Below are 20562 nucleotides of genomic sequence, written 5' to 3' on the forward strand. Positions count from 1 at the left end.
GGTAGGGCTCTTCAACCCATTAGCAGCGTCAAGAGTGTTATCTCGCTTGAGATAAGTGAATTACTTTTGGCCTCAGTTGTCAGAACTCCTGCTGTACTGTAAATTCTTGGAATGCTTTGATCTCCCTCTATCAGAGAATATAGAAACTGAAAGCAGAAGTCCTTTGTTATTGTCTCACACTGCCCCATAGTGACAATGACCATAAATACACATTACAGCAGTACTAATTTAAAGCAAGGAAATGTAACAGAATATTAAAAGTGCTAAAATGAATTGGCCTGGAGCACTTGCAAACCTTTAAATGAATTGTCTGCTAAACGGTTAAAGTGAAAGGAAAGCCTCTTCAGTCTGCAATGTGCACCAGCTGTACTATGTAAGGCCCTGATGTTACGTGACATGCATCAGGGTATTGAGGAGGAAGGAAGAGGGATTGGAGCCGTGGCAACGCCTGCATGTGCGCACTGCTCTGCATAAAGGAGGTGGGGGGGGGGGGGGGGGGAGTGAGAGGGATTGGTCCGCCCCTCCTTCCCTCCCTGGTCATGGGGCCTATTGTTATACCCATGAGTTAGTAACAGTTTTCAACATAAATTCAGCCTCCTCCCTAACCTGTGTCCTGTTCAGTCGAAGTGTTTCATTTTCAATAGAGTTATCATTTTTACCTGTTGGCCTGTTCAGTAAAGAGCGGTGGAAAGATAACTGGTGACTTCTGCCTAAGAGCTTATAGGTAAACATTGAATGGTTGGGATGTCTGCAGTCTCTGGCAGAGATTTCCTGGCAGATCGATTATTTTCAACATGTCCGTTCTGAATTTCAATAGATTTTCCGATAAAAAAAATTTTTTAAATCAATGTTCATGCAAGTGAACGAAAATTGATCGAAATTCAGATTGGACATGTTGGAAATAATCGATCTGGCAGGTAAATCTGCCAGAAAATGGGATGGTGTGTACCTAGCATACATCTCCTAGCATGCATCTTGCTAGACATAACTGTATCTTGTCGGCCTACTCACATGGCTAGAGCCTTTCAGCTTACCTCACCAAGAAAAGGTGATACAAATTGCAGCATATAAGCTGGCTAACAGTGCTGCTGCGTGCTAATAATTTAGCCAAACCTGCCTTCCTGTGGAGATTTCTGCATTAAAATAAGGTGTAGCCTAGATACTAAATGTATGATTACATAAACTACATTGGGTGGGGAGGGCTAGAGTGGGGAATCTTTGGGGGTGAGATCTTCAAAGTTACACGATCTTGAAAGCAATGTTTAAACACAGTACCTGATCCCAGAAAATCCACCAATGTAGGCGGGCGTTTCAGCAGACAGTCCGGCGTGTGTACAGTCTGTCTGCAGACTGATACGGCTGTTTCTGAGCGATCCGCCCGGCGGATCGCTCAGAAACGGCCGTATCAGTCTGCCGACACTGTACACACGCCGGACTGTCTGCTGAAAACACGCCCAGCAGGAGGTGACGGACCCGTCGTTTCCTGCAGTCCAGCCGTGTGTATGGACCTTAAAAAAAAAAAAAGTGTACATTGTTAATGAGAAGGAAGCTCATCTCCCCCTCCCACATTCCTGTTCCCTTACTGACTGGCTGAGAGCAGTTCAGTGTGACACGAGACTGAGAGGGGAGAAGCTGCTGAAATCTAAATTTGTGCTCTTATGTGTTTACAAAGCAAGCTAGATATGACAGTGCAGTTTCTAGAAGAAAAAAGAGTAAGGGAGGAAATGACATCAGAATTGGCTTCAGTAAGAAGTAAAAGTAGAAAATGCCAGGAACAGGTTTCTTCTTTACTATATAAAATTAATGGTTTGCATAGATGAAGAAAAATAGCTCAAATATGTAAATGTGAGTGAAGCGAAGAAGTTTTTAGCAGCCTTTGATATACGGTATGTGTATAGTACTGACCCAGGAATGAAAATGGGCAGCCATGACTCTTCAGCAGCTTTATTCCCCAGTCTTTCTAGCAAATACTGTCAGGAAATGACAATTGCACCAGAGCCATTCATACTTCTCCTCTATAGAGATTATCAATGAGATATTAATCATTTTCAGTTGGTGCACATTTTATGGTAAATCCTATGCACGTTTACACAGCTTGCAACTGGGCCAATCAGATACAGAAGCTGGTGATTTTTGATTAGTCAATATCCGAGCTGCTTAAAATGAACCTATTTGCCTCAATGTGATAAACGCATCTCATTGACCATCTCTATTCCCTTTGCGAACATACAGTCTGCTGTAACAATTTCAGCATCACTGTGTTAAATCTAATGTATGCTTCCACTTAGGATGGGTCAAACCTACCACTACTGCCATCTCAGAGAGCTCCATCCCTCTACATGGTTCCTCAGGGCATTCGTCCCGTGGTTCAGAGAACAGCTATTGAGGTAAGCAGTGTACATCTTTCCCCCTGCTGCACATAAGGATATGAACTCGTCATAAAGTCTTCTGAGTTTCTTTGTAATTTTCTTTGTTACAAGTGTACCTGAAGTGAACATAAACTTAAGAAATAATTCTATGTGCAGTGCCAATCACAAATTAAAAAGTAAGCCATTATTAATCTGAAAATAGAAAATATGAACCTCATTTCTATGTTACTAATGTTTTAAGTGTAACCAAACTCTTGCACAGCACACAGTGAAAAGTCTTTATTCCAAATATAGTTACTGAAGAAATTCACTTCTGTGTTCTGTTTGTTTAGGAAGATCAATGTGTCTAATTAGTTCTCATCAGCAACTGTGAATAGACTACTATATGCAGAGCTGCAAACACAGAGGCTTAACTTCCAGTGCCTTCTGCAGAAATGAAACCAAAACTTCAGGTTTTTTGGGGGGATTTTCATAAATCGTAATTAAGATCCCCCCCCCCCCCCCCGCATATAGGTTATCGTGCTGTAGCTAAACCTAGCAGAGAGGATGTTTAGTGTCAGACTGTTTAGAATCACTCTATTGCTGCTTAGAATCACTCTGCCTTATAAAGCTGAAAGAGAAATGACGTCCCTTTGAACTTTCCTGCACTAAAACTTTATCAGAAGCCTTATCTCACTGTTTTTTAGCAGCGTTAGCTTATATTTACTTTTCAGAAAACCAGACTTAATCGGCAGGTTTTGGGGATGTGGGAGAATTAACGGTTTTCCTGAAAAACTGTCTATTGTAGGGACATTTGACCATGGCAGGGATTAGGTTGTGATCTTCCCTAATGGACAAATCGTGACAGTAGTATTTACTCTGAAAATAACTGGGAAAAGTGTCTGATATAGAAAAGCACCAAAATACGTTGCATGTGTTACTTCACATGGAAGTCCAGGTCACAATAACAGAACTGATCTTACAAAAGTGGTGTTGCCTGTGTATTGATGTACCTGGCGGACTACTCTGTAGTCAGTGGCTTAGCAATAGGGAGATAAAGAGGTTTGCGACCGCACTGGGCCCCTCCTTCAACCACATTATTAGCTCACCATTAGTCCTGTGCTGGTAGTTATCACTTCTATAGATGTGCTGAATAGTAGTAATCATTAACTGTTCCTCATCCCCTTCTTGCACCTTTGACACTGAGTACTTGGCAGGTTTTGCTACGCCCTATCAATTATGTATATATTTTTTTTGGGATGCCCAATGTAAAACTTGCACTGGAGCCCATAGCTCCTTAGCTACGCCATTAGTTGTTCCTAAGTGATCTCTCAGTGATCTGATAAGTAAATCACTTAAGCGTCCTTAAAACCCAAGTCCTGTTTTATGCAACAATAGTAGAATTAGAACAGTTTGTAATCCTAAAGATTCTAATGAATCTGATGATCTGTGAAATAGTTTGGCAGGGATTTAACCACTTGAGGACCCTGGGCTTACACCCCTCTAGTGACCAGGCTATTTTTTACTGAATAGGCCACTGCAGCTTTAAGGGCTCGCTGCAGGGCCGTACAACTCAGCACACAAGTGATTCCTCCCCCCCCACCCCTTTTGGCCAACCAACAGAGCCCTATGGCTCATTTTTAAATAATTTTACTATCCCTCCCTCCCCCTGCCAGCCCATGACTGCGGATCGCTCCTGTCTCTCCCAGGGGGACAGCCGTGTCACACCGATGTCCTTAGTACAGCGCTACAGTGGATCGCAGCGCTGTACACAGTAAATAAATCGCCGCTGGGAGACTGATGACAGAGAGGAACTCCGTCATTGAAGTGGAGATGTGCGCACATCGGTGCGAGTGATCTCCTGCAAAACCCCACCCCAGGACTTGACGCCAATTAGCATTAGGCGGTCCTGGGGCTGCCGCCACACTCACGCCAATTCTCCAGCCCACCGTAGGTCGGGAGGTCCCCCGGCATCCTCCTGGCTCCTCGCCTGGTCCCACTGCGCAATCAATCACCGGCGACACCCGGGCCGAGTGTCGGGCTGACAATGGGCAATGGGTTGCACAGCGGGACCGAGAGAGGAGTCAGGAGGACGCCGGGGGACCTCCTGCCCTACGGTGGGCTAGAGAAAGCCCCAGGTAAGTATTGATTTTGTTTATTTTCACTGCTCAGGGTCCCTTTAAAGGACAACTGAAGTGGAAGGGATATGGAGGCTGCCATATTAATTTCCTTTTAAACAATACCAGTTGCCTGGCTATCCTACTGATCCTCTGCCTGTAATACTTTTAGCAATAGACGCTGAACAAGCATGCAGCAGATCAGGTGTTACTGACATTGTCAGATCTGAGAAGATTAGCTACCTGCTTGTTTGTGGTGTGATTCAGTTACTATTGCAGCCAAACAGATCTGCAGGGCTGCCTCCATATATTTCTCACTTCAATGTCCTTTAACAAACGTGCAAATAAAAGTGACCATGAAAACTGCATGCAGTAACTGACAACACTGCTGTGCAGAATTTATTTCAGCACAGATCTACATACAATGGAAACGGTCCCATTGAAATATATTGCTATGCAAAATTTGTGTGCTAAAAATGCACACTAATTTGCATGTAGTGGTAACGGACTCAAAGGCAGAGGATTAGCAGTGCACTCTCCTAAGACAAAAGGTTGAATTTAAGGGCCCGTTTCCACTGATGTGACTTCCGCGCCGAATCCGCAATGTTTCCCCGCGGGCAAATCGCGCAGGGCAACTCTGCTGTGGGGTATAATGGCACAGCCGGACGGAACGCTTGCGCTAGCGATTCAGGCTGACCTTTTCATCCGAAATGGTGCAGGAGGCTGCGAATCCCATAGCCGTGCATGGTACGGCTGATGGGATTCGTCTGCGTACCCGCAGACCCGCAAGTGCCGCCGCGCATCTTGCAGATGCGTGCGGCTCAAGTGGAAAAAAGCCCTGAAAGATTTATGCCTCTGCAGGAGTGGCAAATGAATCAGATGACCTTTTCCTGTTTTACATTAATTCCAGCCTCTCCAAGTACTTTATATACCTTCTGCACATTCTGAGCTGGGCAAAAATGCCTCATTTTAATGTTTTTAAAGTGGACCTGAACTCAGTGTCCTCTCTGCTCTAAAAGATACGCAACAGCATAATAACCGTTAAACAAAAAACATTTGTTACAGCTGATATAAATCCTAAAATATATCTGCACTGATTCTACTTCCTGATTCGTGGAAGCAGACTTATTGTTAACATCCTGTACTTTCAAATGTGCTTATCTGCCGTGGCAGCCATGTGACGCGGAGAGGTCAAATTACAATTACAATCAACTTGTGATTAGACACATGATGGGGAATGAAACCGGCTAAACTCTCAAAATACATACAGGGTGCATTGCTTTGTGTTTTCCTTCTGTCCTGTGCAAGAGTTCAGGTCCACTTTAATGTTAGCTTTACAATACGAATGTATACCTTTTATTTTTTGCCACAGATATTAACTTGGGGATTGCGAAACATGAAGAATTACCAGCTGGCGGCAGTCACCTCTCCGAGCCTCGTTGTGGAGTGTGGCGGGAAAATTGTTCAGTCTGCGATGATCAAAAACCTCAAGAAAACGCCCAACTTCTGCAGTTCTGTCCTGTTCTTGGCAGTGGTAAGGCCTTGCTCCACTTACTATTATAGTAGAAACAACCTGTGAATTCTCTCCCCTTTCCCACATGTACACTCTATACAGCAGGGGCGTTGCTAGCTCCAAAGATCAGTGGCACATGCTCCAGATCCCCAGATGTCCCCCAGGCAGCAGGTGGCAATACCCATCTCTGGTCACTTAATCTCCAGATTCTGCCGACATCTCTTTTAGGCTTCTCCCCTTAGTATCTGAGAAGGAATCGGACATTAGAGCTCCTAGCGTCTGATTCTCGGATGCTAGGGGGAGAATCGCCAGCTACAGAGGACCTCTCTGGACTTGGAGAGTAGATGGAGGAGATGAATAGTTCCACCAGCTGTGCTACTCTGCTGGGAAGGGGAGGTTTGGGGGAGAGGGGGAGTGTTATAAACTGTTCTTATATCACCTTGCTTCGACACCACTGTCTCTCACAGACTGTGAGATCACTTGACTCTCCACACCGCAAACAGGATATAGACTTTCTCAGGCTTCTTCAATGTTTACGTTATTTATTCAGGAAACAGGAATACAGATAGATACATTCATCCTATCCTAGCCATGCCAATCTTCATGTTGCGTTACAAGCTCGTGATTAGACTCCCTGCTGAAGTCTATCAGGTACCTTCTTCCTAACTACGTTACACTAAACTACCTATGTACAGCATACATTATATCAGATTACAGAAAGGAAGAACATGCTTAGAAGTCCCAGTCAGCCTTGCGAGCTAGTGTGAAAGTAAAGAGCAGAATTGAGCTCTCGTAGCTCCCTCAGCCTTTAATACCGACTAGGAAAGAGTTAAATATGACATCATCTTCGCCACCCCCTAGACCAGATTATTGGTGGACCCACTCGTGGTGTCGTCATACACACCTACTTGATTAATAATCAATGAGGCATTTGACCCATATGCAGGAACGTGGATGTTTAGTAAATATGGCCAATGTTTTCTGTTCCTGTGGTGTAGTGTTGAGGTCCGAGTAGGCCGATGGCCTTCTTTTAGGAACATGTTCTCAGTATCTGCGGGTATCCTCTGCTACACGCAGACCCTGAGATGCCTCTGCCTGCATCACAAAACCTCTATTTATTTTAAAGGCATACACTGCGGACAAGCCTTTTACATAAAACTCAGGCCAAGTAACTGAGGCCTACTTAAATTATAACAGGGAGTAACAGTGAGGACACACAATAATGCATGCTCCCTATGGAGGCTCCACAGCTTCCAGCATGTCACCACAGTGACAGCACTCAGTATGCCCCATAGAGGCAGCACAGCACCCAGCATGGCATCACACCGCACCAACATGCATTTGTTTTATTAAATGGAGAGGGGGGCTTCATCCAACATCGTTCTGGGCAGGCCTTCTTAGACCGCTGTTGAGCTCATGTAAATTTGGCTCCATCCATGACCACACCCACATGCTGGTGCTTGGCCACACCCATTTTTGTCTGGAGTGCCCAAAAGTTCCCTGGATCCCTTATGATCCTAGCAACACCCCTGCTATACAGAGTAGAAATAAGAGAATGAGCAGGTTAGCATCAGCCACGCATTATATTACAGATGACTATAGAAAGCTGCAGGGGTGCTGGGAAAACTGGAATTTACTGTTGGGCACTGCAGACTGCATTAAATGGAATTTCATTAATACAGAGGGTGCACTTTTGCACACTCAGGGGCAAACCCAGAATTTTCAAGGGGGGGGGGGATTCCTGAAAGGTCTCTCTAAGCTACGCACAGTACAGTATAATATAGTAAGACACCATGCTGGGTACACACAATGCAATTTCACAACCGACCGACAACGGGATCGATCAGGAGCAATTTGAATGCAGATAAAGCATTCACACAGCAGGGACACAGAGCTGTGCTCATACCTGACTCTATTAAGTTCCCCAGAGCTGCTCCATGCTCTGTACACACGCTGCTGCTCCATGCTCTGTACACACGCTGCTGCTCCCTCCTCTGTACACACACTGCTGCTCCCTGCTCTGTACACACGCTGCTGCTCCCTGCTCTGTACACACGCTGCTGCTCCCTGCTCTGTACACACGCTGCTGCTCCCTGCTCTGTACACACGCTGCTGCTCCCTGCTCTGTACACACGCTGCTGCTCCCTGTTCTGTACACACGCTGCTGCTCCCTGCTCTGTACACACGCTGCTGCTCCCTGCTCTGTACACACGCTGCTGCTCCATGCTCTGTACACACGCTGCTGCTCCATGCTCTGTACACACGCTGCTGCTCCATGCTCTGTACACACGCTGCTGCTCCATGCTCTGTACACACGCTGCTGCTCCATGCTCTGTACACACGCTGCTGCTCCATGCTCTGTACACACGCTGCTGCTCCATGCTCTGTACACGCTGCTGCAACATCCAAAGTCAACTGTAGCAGGGAAAGAAAGGGGGCAGTGCTGTGGGCTGCAGGATACCTGCAGATATTCTGGTGTCTCAACTTGTGCCTGTCCCCAGGCACTGCACTGGCCCTGGCCTGAGGGGGGATTCTGGGCAGCTGTAATCCCCCCCCCCCCCCCCCCCCTGCGTTTGCCTATGACTCTGTACATTAAAGGCCATTGCCTTGATGGCCCATGCCCAGAGATGCCTGCCAGGAGTAATGAAGTTGCCAACACGGGCTTTACATCCATACAACCTCTATTTTAAAGCAAGCCTGTGTCAAAAAATAACTGAAGTTGAATATCTGTGCAGGTAATAAGGACTTGCCAGTTATCAGATTTCTGATCTGAAGATCTTCTAATTCATGTTTTTAATCTTTTTTTACTTTCTCCTGGGGGACAGGATGTCTGTATGTGAGTAAAATATCTGTTCCTCTGAATGTTTGACCTGCTTGCAGCTGGCATTCTGCAATGCTAGTTTGCAGTTGAAACAAGAAACCTGACTGGTTGTTATGGACTTTAAACCAGACTGCTAGTAGTTATATAGAATGGGGCTTGTGCAGTTAAAAACCGAGTTCTAAAAAAAATGTGGTCTTATGACCTGAAGCAGCATTGTGGAATTAATAGCAGGCTCTGACGGAAGCACTGTTACTTGGGTGAGCAGCATCCTGCTGTTCAGACTTCAGGAGGGAGGGGCACAGACTAAGGAGACTGCAGTCCACTGCAGTGTAAGTCTGTGCTGAAGGAAGTGGTTGGAGAGGGGTCCCTGATCAGGTGTTTTAACTGATCCAACTTTAGCTAATGGAGGAAGTTCCAACGCCAATAGAGTGCAAATACTAAAGATGAGCTTGAATTTGACTTTTTTTTTTTTGGTGGGGTTGTATTTTAAAGTATACCAGAGACATGAAGCATTTCTTGTACATTACTTACCTGGGGCTACCTTAAGCCTGTCACCCGCAATTGTCACCGAAAGCCTGGCCAAGTCATGCTCCATCATGCATGCCTGGCCATGCACGCCAAACTACCGCACTCCCGTCCCTGGTTCACTTTAAGCTCTCTGCAGGAACACTTCCCAATAGAGAATGGTGTGACTACAGCAGGGATCTCACTTGCATCACCCACATAATGTAAAGCAAATTCTTCCAGGACTAAACTATGTGGGGGACAGCAGCGCTAGGCAGAGGCGAAAGAGGTTCCAGCCTCAGGGCGCAGTGTAGGAGGGGGTGCACAACTCACTCAACTATCCTTCCCCTATTTTGTTGAAAGCAGAGAGAAATAAGAAAAGGGGATACATGGCAGTGACTGCAAGCCAGATAACTAGAGATAAAGGTGTTGGGGTGGTTGGGGGCACTGGGACGCCTCTATCACGCTGATACGTGAAGAGGGTTAGCGTAACAAGTGCAAGTCAGAGGACTGGAGAGAAGTGTAGTCAGAGACAAGCCGAGGTCATACATGTGAGCAGATGGCTGTAGTACAGAAGGGTCAGGCTAAATCGTAGTCAAATAACAGGCAGAGTCATACACATAAGTCAGATGTCAGTCGTATTAGAAGTAGAGATGGTCCGAACTGTTCACCGGCGAACGGTTCCCGGCGAATTTCGGTGTTTAGCGTTGAACCGAGAACTTTTCTGGAAGTACGATTCGCCCCCATAGTGCAACATTACGGTCAACTTTGACCCTCTACTTTACAGTCAGCAGGCACATTGTAGCCAATCAGGCTACACTCCCTCCTGGAGCCTCACCCCCCCCCCCCCCCCCCTTATAAAAGGCAGGCAGCGTCAGCCATTTTATTCGTGTGCCTGCAGTAATTAGAGAAGGGAGAGCTGCTGTGCAGAGACCTATAGGGAAAGCTTAGTTAGGCTCTTGTAGGCTTCTTAGCTTGCTCCTTGCTGATTCTTATTGCTAAAAAAGCACCCCTCAACAGCTCTTTTTAGAGCTAATCTTGTTATTGTGATCTTTTTTTTGTGTGTGTGTCCAACAGACACTTGTGTTGTATAGACTGCTCTGGTAATTCCTACTGTGTGTGACACTGCCAGGCCCAGCACATTAAGTGACTACCTGTGTGTGTGACAGGTGCACATTGTAATACCCATCACTGCATATACCTACCTGTCAACTTCAGTGTACCCACCTACCTACATGAGCGCATGCAGTGTCACTGTGCCTGTCCGGTACCTGTCTGTGTGTGACAGGTGCACATTGTAATACCCATCACTGCATACCTACCTGATGTTCACTTCAGTGCACCCACTTACCTATGTGAGCGCACGCAGTGTGATATTCTATACCACCAGTTACTGTACCTGTTTATGGTACGTGTGCGACAGGTGCACATTTGTAATACCCATCACTGTTGTGTTCAGTGCACCCACCCACCTACCTACGTGAGTGCATGCAGTGTGATATACCACTCAGTGCATACCTGTTAACTGCACCTGTGTGACTGCACGTTGTATTAGTCAAGTCAGTGCATACCTTTCACTTCATCCCCCCCAATATGGACAAAACAAAAGGCAGAGACAGCCCCCCTGGCAGGTCTGTTTGAGGTCGCGCTGTCGTGATTTCATGCATCCCTCGACCAAAGTACAGTGTTTAGAAGAAGGCACGTGCCATCAACCCCCAATTTTGTCAGGACGTAGTTGACTTTTTAACACAACACCTCCTCTTTCTCAGCTTCCACAGGGAAGCGTAACATATCTTCCTCCTCCTGCTCTGATTCTGGCACCCCACTTAACACTGTCGGCCGCCACCACCAAAGTGCCATCACCCCAGGGCTCAGCGGTGTGGAAATGTTTTTGTCTGCCTCAGATGAGAGCAATGCCACCTGTACTCTCTGCCAGCGAAAGTTGAGCTGTGGAAAGACCAAGACCCGCGTACGGACTAGTACCTTACGAAGGCACATGACACCGACGATAATAAGGTCATTGCTTCATTGTGGACAGACCAAATTTGATCAGCTGGATAGTCACTGTTCTGTCATTCAGCTACCTCAGCCTGGCGACCATATGGGGTGGAAAGCCGCCATCACCTGCACTCTCGTCATGGTGCGCACCAGTCCAGCACGGCCATCACTACACAAACAGCTGTTTGCGGTGCGTTACACAGAGAGTTTGGTATGTCAGTGTGAAGCAGTACTCTAATTACACTCCCTGATTGATGTATACACATGCAAGATGTTTTAAAGCACTTTAGGCCTGCAATTTAGCATTCAATGTGATTTCTGCCCTTAAAACGCTGCTTTGCGTCAAATCCAGATTTTTTCCCCGGGACTTTTGGCGTCTATCCCACTCATCCATGCGAAAACTCAGATGGTAGACCCCTTGAAACATCTTTTCCATCACTTTTCTGGCCAGCATAAGTGTTTCTAGTTTTCAAAGTTCGCCTCCCCATTGAAGTCCATTGCGGTTCGCGGAAGTGCACGCGAACCAAACTTTTGCGGAAATTCGCGAACCTAAAATCTGAGGTTTGGGCCATCTCTAATTAGGAGCAAACCGAATCAAAGTCAGGGACAGGCCGAGTCATACACAGAGATAAGATGGCAGTAGTACAGATAGGCTAGGTACATTCGTAGTCAGGTGGCAGGCAAGGTCGGAACACAAAACAATATACAATAATATAATTACTGACTGACTAGAGTACATATATATCATGCAGATGCGCAATATAGGAAATGTAGCTCTCCATTCTCTTACTAGCTAGGGGCCAAGAACCAGCGAACTGATGAGTATCAAGGCCGATGAGCAAGTGAATGCTCTGGCCTTAAGTACTCAAGAGGCAGAGCATAAGCCCACCAGCACCTCCTGCAAAAAGGTGTCAGCTGACCCCTCCTCGGCCTATAAAGGCTGCTCTGCCCTGCGCACGTCCGTCTGGACGTACTGCACACGCGCGCGTTGATCCACCACCGCAGGGGTGCTGGGGATGCCACTGGAGGACGGCAGAGCGGAAGTCCCCACTATGTGAGCGAGTACCGCCGGAGATGCCACGGGAGACGTCGCGGGACTTGCCGCAGGAAGGTAAGATTGTTACAGCCTCTTGGTCTAATAGCAATCAGTGTGTGACGGCTGGGGTGGGGGGAATGGAGGAGCGCACTTTGGTGTCTCAGCCTTGGGTGCTTGAGGACCTTGTCCCAGCACTGGGGGACTGGCAGGAGGCGGCAGCGGTGTATGGCAAAGAGCTGGCCACCAGTGATATGATACAATGGTAAGTTTGGGCTTTTTTTTTTTTTTTTTTTTTTTTTTTTTTTTATTAAACCTTTATAAGAATTGCATTTGAGCTTGTTTGGGAACTGCATTTTGTAACTCATGAATTTGGTTTCTGTCGTTTAGGATCTACCAAAAGAAGAGATGTACGTCCCACCCATAATCATTAAAGTGATTGATCACAGACCATTTGGCAGGAAGCCGGTGGTGGGACAATGCACCATCGATGAGCTGGAGCCATTCCGCTGTGATCCATACACTACAAGACCAGATGAAGCTGCTGAACAGAGAGGTACCCAGATATTCTAAGGCAAACATGCATATAGACACATTGATGGATTAAGATGAAATGGGACCGGAGGCAAAATTGTAGCTTTGGCTCATCCTGATGGTACTTTTGGCATTCTGAGGTGGAAGTTGGCTCCTCTGAAACCCACTGGGCCCCAGGCACCTGCCTAGGTTGCCTTGTGGGTGATCCTGCTCTGTATAGAAAAGTCTTGTTTCTTACAGTTATGTAACTCGCATTATTTGAATTCTTGGTTTTATGCTTTTTAAAGTTTTACGACCGTGAGATGCATGTTGAATTTACAGGATATCATGAGTAAGTTTTCTGCATTGCTGCATTTGTATTGCTTTTTTTTTAACTGAATTTCGGGAAACTGCTTACTGCTAGTTAGTATATAGTAGTATAATGCACAAACCACACAAGAGAACACAAAGAAATCTCAGAAGTCTACAGTGATAAACAAAGCGGCTCTGATAATGTGGAATGTTAGAACATATGGTGCCTGTTAAGAATAAAAACATGAAAGACAGTTGTGTTTACAAAATGTAGTTAGGTAGTTACTTAGTGAAGTTGAAAAGAAGTATTTAATATTGCGCTTTGTAAGCCAATGAATGCAAAATCAATATATCCATTCTATTCAAGGGTCTAGCCAATAAAAATGATTAAAATGCATCTGATATGCAAAACATGTGCATGTAATAGGACCATTAATGCTCTACTCTTTTCTTTGTAGTATCCCACAGAGTTATGTTTAAAAACTTAAAATTTTTGTTTTATTTTTGCTCAATGCCAGTCTGTCCCGTGTCTGAGAGCTAAAATATGACCTGTAGACCTGTGTTTTTTTTTTTTTTTTTAAAGCCCCCTGCTCGCAGAAACCCAGTTCTCTGCCAGGAAAGTGTTTCATGACTAGAGTTCCTTATCTGTGAGGGTCGCTAGTCTGACTGGGTCCTTGCTGTCAATTGCATGGCTAAATATGTACTCTTTCAGACAGAGAAATTAGAAAAAAAGCAACGCAGCATATTTATTTGTGGGCTTGCTACTGTACATACACATGCCCATCTTACCATGTCACTTGAGGTTCCCTTCAAGAGTATAAATGGAAGATAAATTGGAGAAAGCAAAGGGGGAAAAGATTAACATATTTGCCCTATGTAGCTAATTATTTGGGCAGAAAGTGGAAAATACCTAGGTAGTCTGTGTTGCAGAGTACAGATTCCATTCTTAGAATGCACATTTTCTTGAGGTCCGATTTGGAAATCTTTACTTGGCTTCAAATTGTAACTTGTGGTTATTAATATCTTTTCACTTCCAAGACTTTCACAGCACTGATGCATTTGATAGCCGTTGTTTAGTCATGCAATAGTCCAGTGGTATCCAAATAAGATCTACCGTACATCTTTTCATGTCTCCAAAGGTAAAGGCCAAGGAAATAACACATTTGCACTTAGCCTGTGTTTCTTTAACTCTTGCCATCCAAAACAGATGCGGTTTGTTCTGTAGAATTTGATCATGATGGTGGTGGTGGTGTTGGTGATAATTTAGAATTTGACGTTTGGATGAAACCATTTATGCTCATATTAAATGGCCTTCAGAACATAATTGAAGAAGGTGAAAATAAAAAAGGTAACTTAGGAAACAAACCCCTTTTTTGGAGTTCCTCTAACACCGTTTAATACACCGTGATGTCCTACCATCTGTATACCAGTCGTATCCCAGCTTTGGACAATTTAATGTAACTAGACCAGGGAGGCCCAACTCCAGTCTTCAAGGGCCATATCTCATTCCTGTGTTTAGGATGGACCGAGAAATAGCAAATGTGTTCTACTTGATGATCCACACCTTTCCTATTTCAGTCCGATAAATAAAATTGAGCTGTGCTAAAAAATGTGTGAGGGTCTCGGCCCTTGAGGACTGAAGTTGGGCATCCCTGAACTAGACTAACGTGCAAACTAATCGGATGTCTGGCGTGGCTAGACTAATGATAGCTAATCAGTGGCATTATGCCACACCCGTACTGTGCTTCTATGCAGTTGGCTACAATACTCTGTGTCATCTTTTTCAGTGGTGATGTTGTCTTCAGCGCCACCTTCTCGAGATGTCGTCATCGACGTGGAAGACACCAGACCACTGTTGGCAAATCAGGTAATGTGTGGTCACTTGAGCTTTCTTACATTTGTGTACCTGACCCTGCATGATTCAAGTTACAACTAAGATGTCCATTTACAAAATAACATCACGAGGTCACAGCTATAATGCGTTCACTTTAAAATATGTAGTTTGCTAACTTAATGTAGATCTAATTAGCTGATAATATACTTCCTCCCCATGTTGCCACCTTTCTCCAGGAACCTGTGTGTTACTTGAATGACTGTCCTGTCATAACTCCAGGGCAAGCCAAAGTCTATGGGACTGTGAGGGCTTCATGATTGGATGATGAACCTCCAAGTTCTAGTTTACCAGGAAATTGAATTTGGCATTTTCTGCTTCTAGTATGTAAAAGGGAAAACACTTTTTTTTACTTTCATGCTTTCAATCATGACGTCCAAAGGTGTCCCCTTGTTAGTTGTGTGTTAATAAACCTATTCTTTGACCTATAGCAGGTGTCCCCAGACTTGATCTGCTCTTGATGCACATTCTCATATGAGAGAGCAACTCAAATCCAGTATAATTGTGTTAAAATTTGAAATTCTAGCTCTGTATGTACTTGAGTAACCTTCTCGTTAGTTGCAGATGTGAGCAACGTCAAACTACTGAGGACACTTGTGTTCCTCCAGCTACTGGTTGGGGACTACTGATCTATAGATCTATATACTGATCTGAAGTATAACTCTCCTCTTTGACATCCTCCTATGCGTTTTTACAATGTAACAGCTAACCATTTACATCCGGCGTCCCTAAAACTAAGCCTCCCCCAGAATGCCTACAATTCCTTATTGATGTGACCTTTAATTATCCCACTGGCATTCTCCTACAGAAACAAGACAAGTGGAAGCTATCTCACCTATTAAAGGGCAGTCCAAAAAAGGTAGTAATGTAAAAGCATCTGTGTTCTTCTGTCATGGCTGGGTGTGAGCAGGGCTGGGCGCTTCATCCAAGAATACATTTTAGGGCAGTCAACAAAGCACCCATCAACAACCAATCTCCGTGTAACGAAACTTCTGTGATCATGGTACAAACTGGGCCTGATGTACTAAGACATCCATTTGATAAATTTAAGGATGGTAAATTACATGCAAATAATTCCCCAAGCTCTACAGTGGGAATATTGGAAGTAATTTGGCAAATCTGGACTGGATCTTTTATAAATGGACTGTTGGTTTCCAGCCTCTATCTAGGTCATCATAAAACGGTAACAGCTGAGCTTCAATTAAAATGTTACTGGGGATGGTCCATAAGATGTAACTCTGAGTTTAAACCGGTTTATGCATATTTTCTATGCATAGAATTCAGCTTGAAAATGGACCAATCTAATCCTACCAACTTGAGAATTAATTGGTCCATTTTCAAGCTGCACCAATGTGCATATAACTATGCATAATCCTGCATAAACTCAATCAACTGTTTGCATTTCATTGACCATCCCTAGTAAAAATGTTGACTGAGACTGTTGCTACTGTTTCATGATGACCTAGGTAGGGGCTGAAAACTTTAATCTTTAACGGTCCATGTTTTTTAGACTCCGGTCCAGGTTTGCTAAATTACTTCTGATAATCCCCACTGGAGATCTTTCAAGGGGTGTGGAGATGCCTTTAGTTGGGCCTCTTTGTAGATTTGCTCTTCTATCTGAGCTATAAGACGTAAAAGTATTTTTAGACATAGTTTTATGGTAAAGTGTTACCAAAGGCCTGAACAAAGAATAGGAAGTGGGTAAGCAATACTCCAAGAAAGTCTGAAGGTGCGTACACATGCCAGATTCCCACAAACGACGGGTCGTCAGACCCGCCCGTGGGATCGGCCGTTCTGCCAACAGTTTGCCTGTGTGTACAGTCTGTCGACAGGCTGATAAGGCTTGTTTTTTTTTAAACCAACATTCCTTGGCTTCTGCCCTTATAAGGTTCTCGGGCTATATCTCTGTCCTGTAGTCATGTTTTTGGACACGGTGACCTTCATGCATGCAGTTTGTAGGACTTTGACCTAAAATGTATTGGGGAAAGAGCTTCTTCATCGATCTTGCCTTCATGAATGGTCTTCCTTGTATAACCGCTCAGAAATACATTCATGAAGTTATGAATACACTAGAGGTTTTGTAACTTTTCATCTTCCCAGGAGCTGATTTTCAATTTTAGTTGATTAAATCAGATCTTGGGTGAGCAGTCATTGCACAACTACGAAAAGTTACAGATCTTTTTAGCTGTATTCTTGCATGAGAAATCTACTCTTATTCCATAGAAATGGAGGTTTCTAACTAATGATGTTGATTTGATTTGTTATATCCTTGCTAATAAGAGAAAAATCAAAATGGTCATGTGTTTTTGGGAGTTAAATTTAAAAAAAAAGTCATGTCAATTTATTGTATTATCGGTTTCTGTAGAAACAAATACATGGGTGTACATTTTCAGGGAATAAAAAGACCAGCTTCGCGGCAATTGCTGCAGACATTACTAATAGATGAGAGGCGCCAACCCGTAGTTCTTGGACAGTTTGATCATAATATTCACAGAAATGGCAAGTTTTGGTTCCAGGTGTCTAATTGGAACTGTGCATTAGTAAATCTAATTTGGAGCTACTGATTAGTTGAGTAAACCACTGCTTTATTAAAGGAGATCTGTTGAGTTTTTCATGACAAACTGATGGCAAAGTTATAAATGGTACAGGTTTTACCTGAACCATGCAGGCTCCTACCACTGAGGCTCTACTGGGCCCAAGTGAACATCAGTGTTTGACAAGACTTCCAAATTCATAACCTTGCCCATACCACTTCTTGAGCGCCTCTTAAGACCTGGCCACACCTCTTTTCAGCAGGTTGTTTTTATCACCTGCATTTGCACTAGTGCCAAGGTTAGAAAAGGAGTTAATAGTCAAGTCTAATGCTAGGTACACACCATACAATTTACTGTTAGATTTTCTCTTAGATTTACCTGCCAGATAGATTCTTCTGTTAGATTTACCTACAACATGGAAAAAAGCTAACCGAAAATGTGTATGGTGTGTACCTAGCATTAGTCTTATTTTAATCTCATTACAGGCTCAGCAAGACCCATTTGTGATGGCAGCCAGTGCTGAGGCTTAGAAATTGTGGTTTATGTGGAGCCAAAATGTTTTTCGTTTCTGTGAATTTCATGAACATTGCTATTTCTGGATCTGTGTTAAGCTACATACACACTCTGAATTAAACTCCTTTAGCGACCCCCTGAGGTTATTGTCCTCCCCACTTGCCTCGCCCATGTGAGGTTGCTCCGTTGTGCACCACCTGCCATCCCTTCTGCTCCCTCTCCATAGTGACCAATGCATTATCATAGCCTGCAGGCTAGTGACGAGTCTGTACAGCATCGGGCCCCGAGCTGTCACCAGAGGGATCCAGAACATTTGCCTATCAGGTGAACGTAATCTAGAGTGTGTATGTATCCTCAGTTTTCAGTGGGTGCTATCGTTTCCTACCATGGTCAATAGTATTGGGGTAATGAGTGCTGCGGTAGGGAAATTGCACTGGGAGCACCCCTGGGTGCATAGACTGATGTGAGTGATTGCATGTCTAATAAACCTTAGTTATTCTAAGCATTTTTGTTCTGTTATGCAGTAGTAATCTTGGCTTCACTGGTATGTTTATTATTCTACTCATTATTGATATTATTTCCTTTCTTTGTGTACTATATCTGTGCCAAATTGATTTTTTTAAATTAAACTATACTTAATTGCATGATATTTGGTATATATTTCCATTGTGGGGCATTTAAATGGAGATTTTATTAAAGGATACCAAAGGTGATAGGTATATGGAGGCTGCCATATTTATTTCCTTTTAAACAATGCAAGTTGCCTGGCAGCCCTGTTGATCTTCGGGCATAAGTAGTGTCTGAGTCAAAACCCTGGAACAAGCATATGGCTAATCCAATAAAAGCCAGAGTACCTGATCTGCTGCATGCCTGTTCAGGGTCTATGGCTAAAAGTATTAGAGACCGAGGGTCAGAAGGACTGGCAAGCAACTGGTATTAAAAGAAATTAAATATGGCAGCCTTCATATACCTCTCACCTCGAGTATCCTTTAAGTGTAACTATGAAGGTCCATACATACGCCTAACATGTCATGGAAAAGAAATGGCCAACATTACAGAAACGACTATCAGCGACGTCCTTGAAAAGACTTGTTGTTTCCACACACCAGTATTGCAAATGAGCTACTCACTTACTGCAGAAGCAAGCGGAAACTACATTTTGAATGGCCTGCAGGGGCGTAACAATAGACCCTGCAAGGGATGCAGCTGCAGGGGGGCCCAGAAGCCAAAGGGGGCCCCATCCTGAGAGATTGACAACTAAGGGCACAGAGAGAGAACAAATTCTGCTCTTTGCACAATTGTCCTAATGACTGCATCTGTTCAACCACTGATAAGGAATCCTACAAAGTTTAGCAGAAAAAGATTTGTAGACAGTCCCTATTCAGTGTGAAGCAGGCTCTTCTGTACAACACCCAGCCCCCAACTTCTCTACCCCTCTGTATTGTATTGATGCTGGAGGAGTCTGCAGAGCCAGTTCTGCTCCAACAGAGATGGACACTGGACAGAGTGAGTGTAATAAGCTGAGGCTGGGAGCACACTCCTCTGTTACTTTTCTGTATGTGTTTCTGCCCACCATGTGTGTATGTATGTGTGACACATGCACGTTTTATCACAGAAGCTAATGTAATTGATAGAGAAAATGCTGCAGTGCTTCACTTCTGTCTGCTTTTATCTACATGGGGAAAACACATTCGAGTGTGCACTAGCCAATTGAATACCCTTAGTTGTAAGTTTACCTGTGCAGAAAGCGGGAAGGGAGGGGGGAGGTGGGATTTGCAAGAGGGGGCCCCATCCAAAGTTTTGAAGGGGGCCCAGTGATTTCTAGTTACGCCCCTGATGGTCTGTCCCCAATGTCATCTGAGTTGTTCTACTGGATGGATTGGGCAAAATGCCTGATGTTTGTTGCTTGGCTACATTTTTGCTCATGATTGTCATCCATTATGGCGAAACCTGCGGTTTGTTGGACGTTTGTAATGACTTTGGTTTAGCGTGTGTATGAATCTTTAGAGTGAGTTCCTCTTCACCTCCGCTCTGACAGCCGTCAATTGAAGGGGAAACTCTTCCAACAGGACCTCAGCCATGAAATACCACATCTGATGGCTTTTATGTCAAACTGTGTATTCTGGTTGCTCAGTATGTGAGAAGACACCTGGAGCTTATCCAGTGGGTGAAGGAGATGTGGACTGTTCCAAAGGGGAGTCTTCTTCTGTTCCTCCCACCATATGCTGCAGAATGGGATTCTTGTGCTGATTCTTTCTGATATTTTATTGTGGCTAAAATGCAGTTTTGGAAATTAGTTGGTTTTATACATTTTCCATACATCGTGCACTGAGCTGGCTAATCCTACTGTAGTCTTCCACATAGATTTGCATGTGTAAGAAGTGAAAATTGTATCCAAGTCAGTGTTGACTGTTCGGATGCATCAGTTGTTGTAATAGGATTATTTATTTTACCAAATGCATTTT

At 44.3% G+C, this 20562-nt stretch overlaps 1 protein-coding gene across 1 annotated transcript in view; it reads left to right on the forward strand.

Annotated features, from left to right (window-relative positions):
* The window catches only part of MYOF (myoferlin), a 225995-nt gene that overhangs the window by 140127 nt on the left and 65306 nt on the right, over nt 1-20562 (forward strand). The window contains 5 exon segments of the mRNA XM_068258907.1: nt 2289-2387; nt 5838-5999; nt 12725-12890; nt 14947-15026; nt 15859-15909. Of these exon segments, the coding sequence (XP_068115008.1) occupies nt 2289-2387; nt 5838-5999; nt 12725-12890; nt 14947-15026; nt 15859-15909 (558 nt within the window).

Source organism: Hyperolius riggenbachi, chromosome 10, assembly GCF_040937935.1.
Source record: "Hyperolius riggenbachi isolate aHypRig1 chromosome 10, aHypRig1.pri, whole genome shotgun sequence".
In the NCBI taxonomy this organism is placed as follows: Eukaryota; Metazoa; Chordata; class Amphibia; order Anura; family Hyperoliidae; genus Hyperolius; species Hyperolius riggenbachi.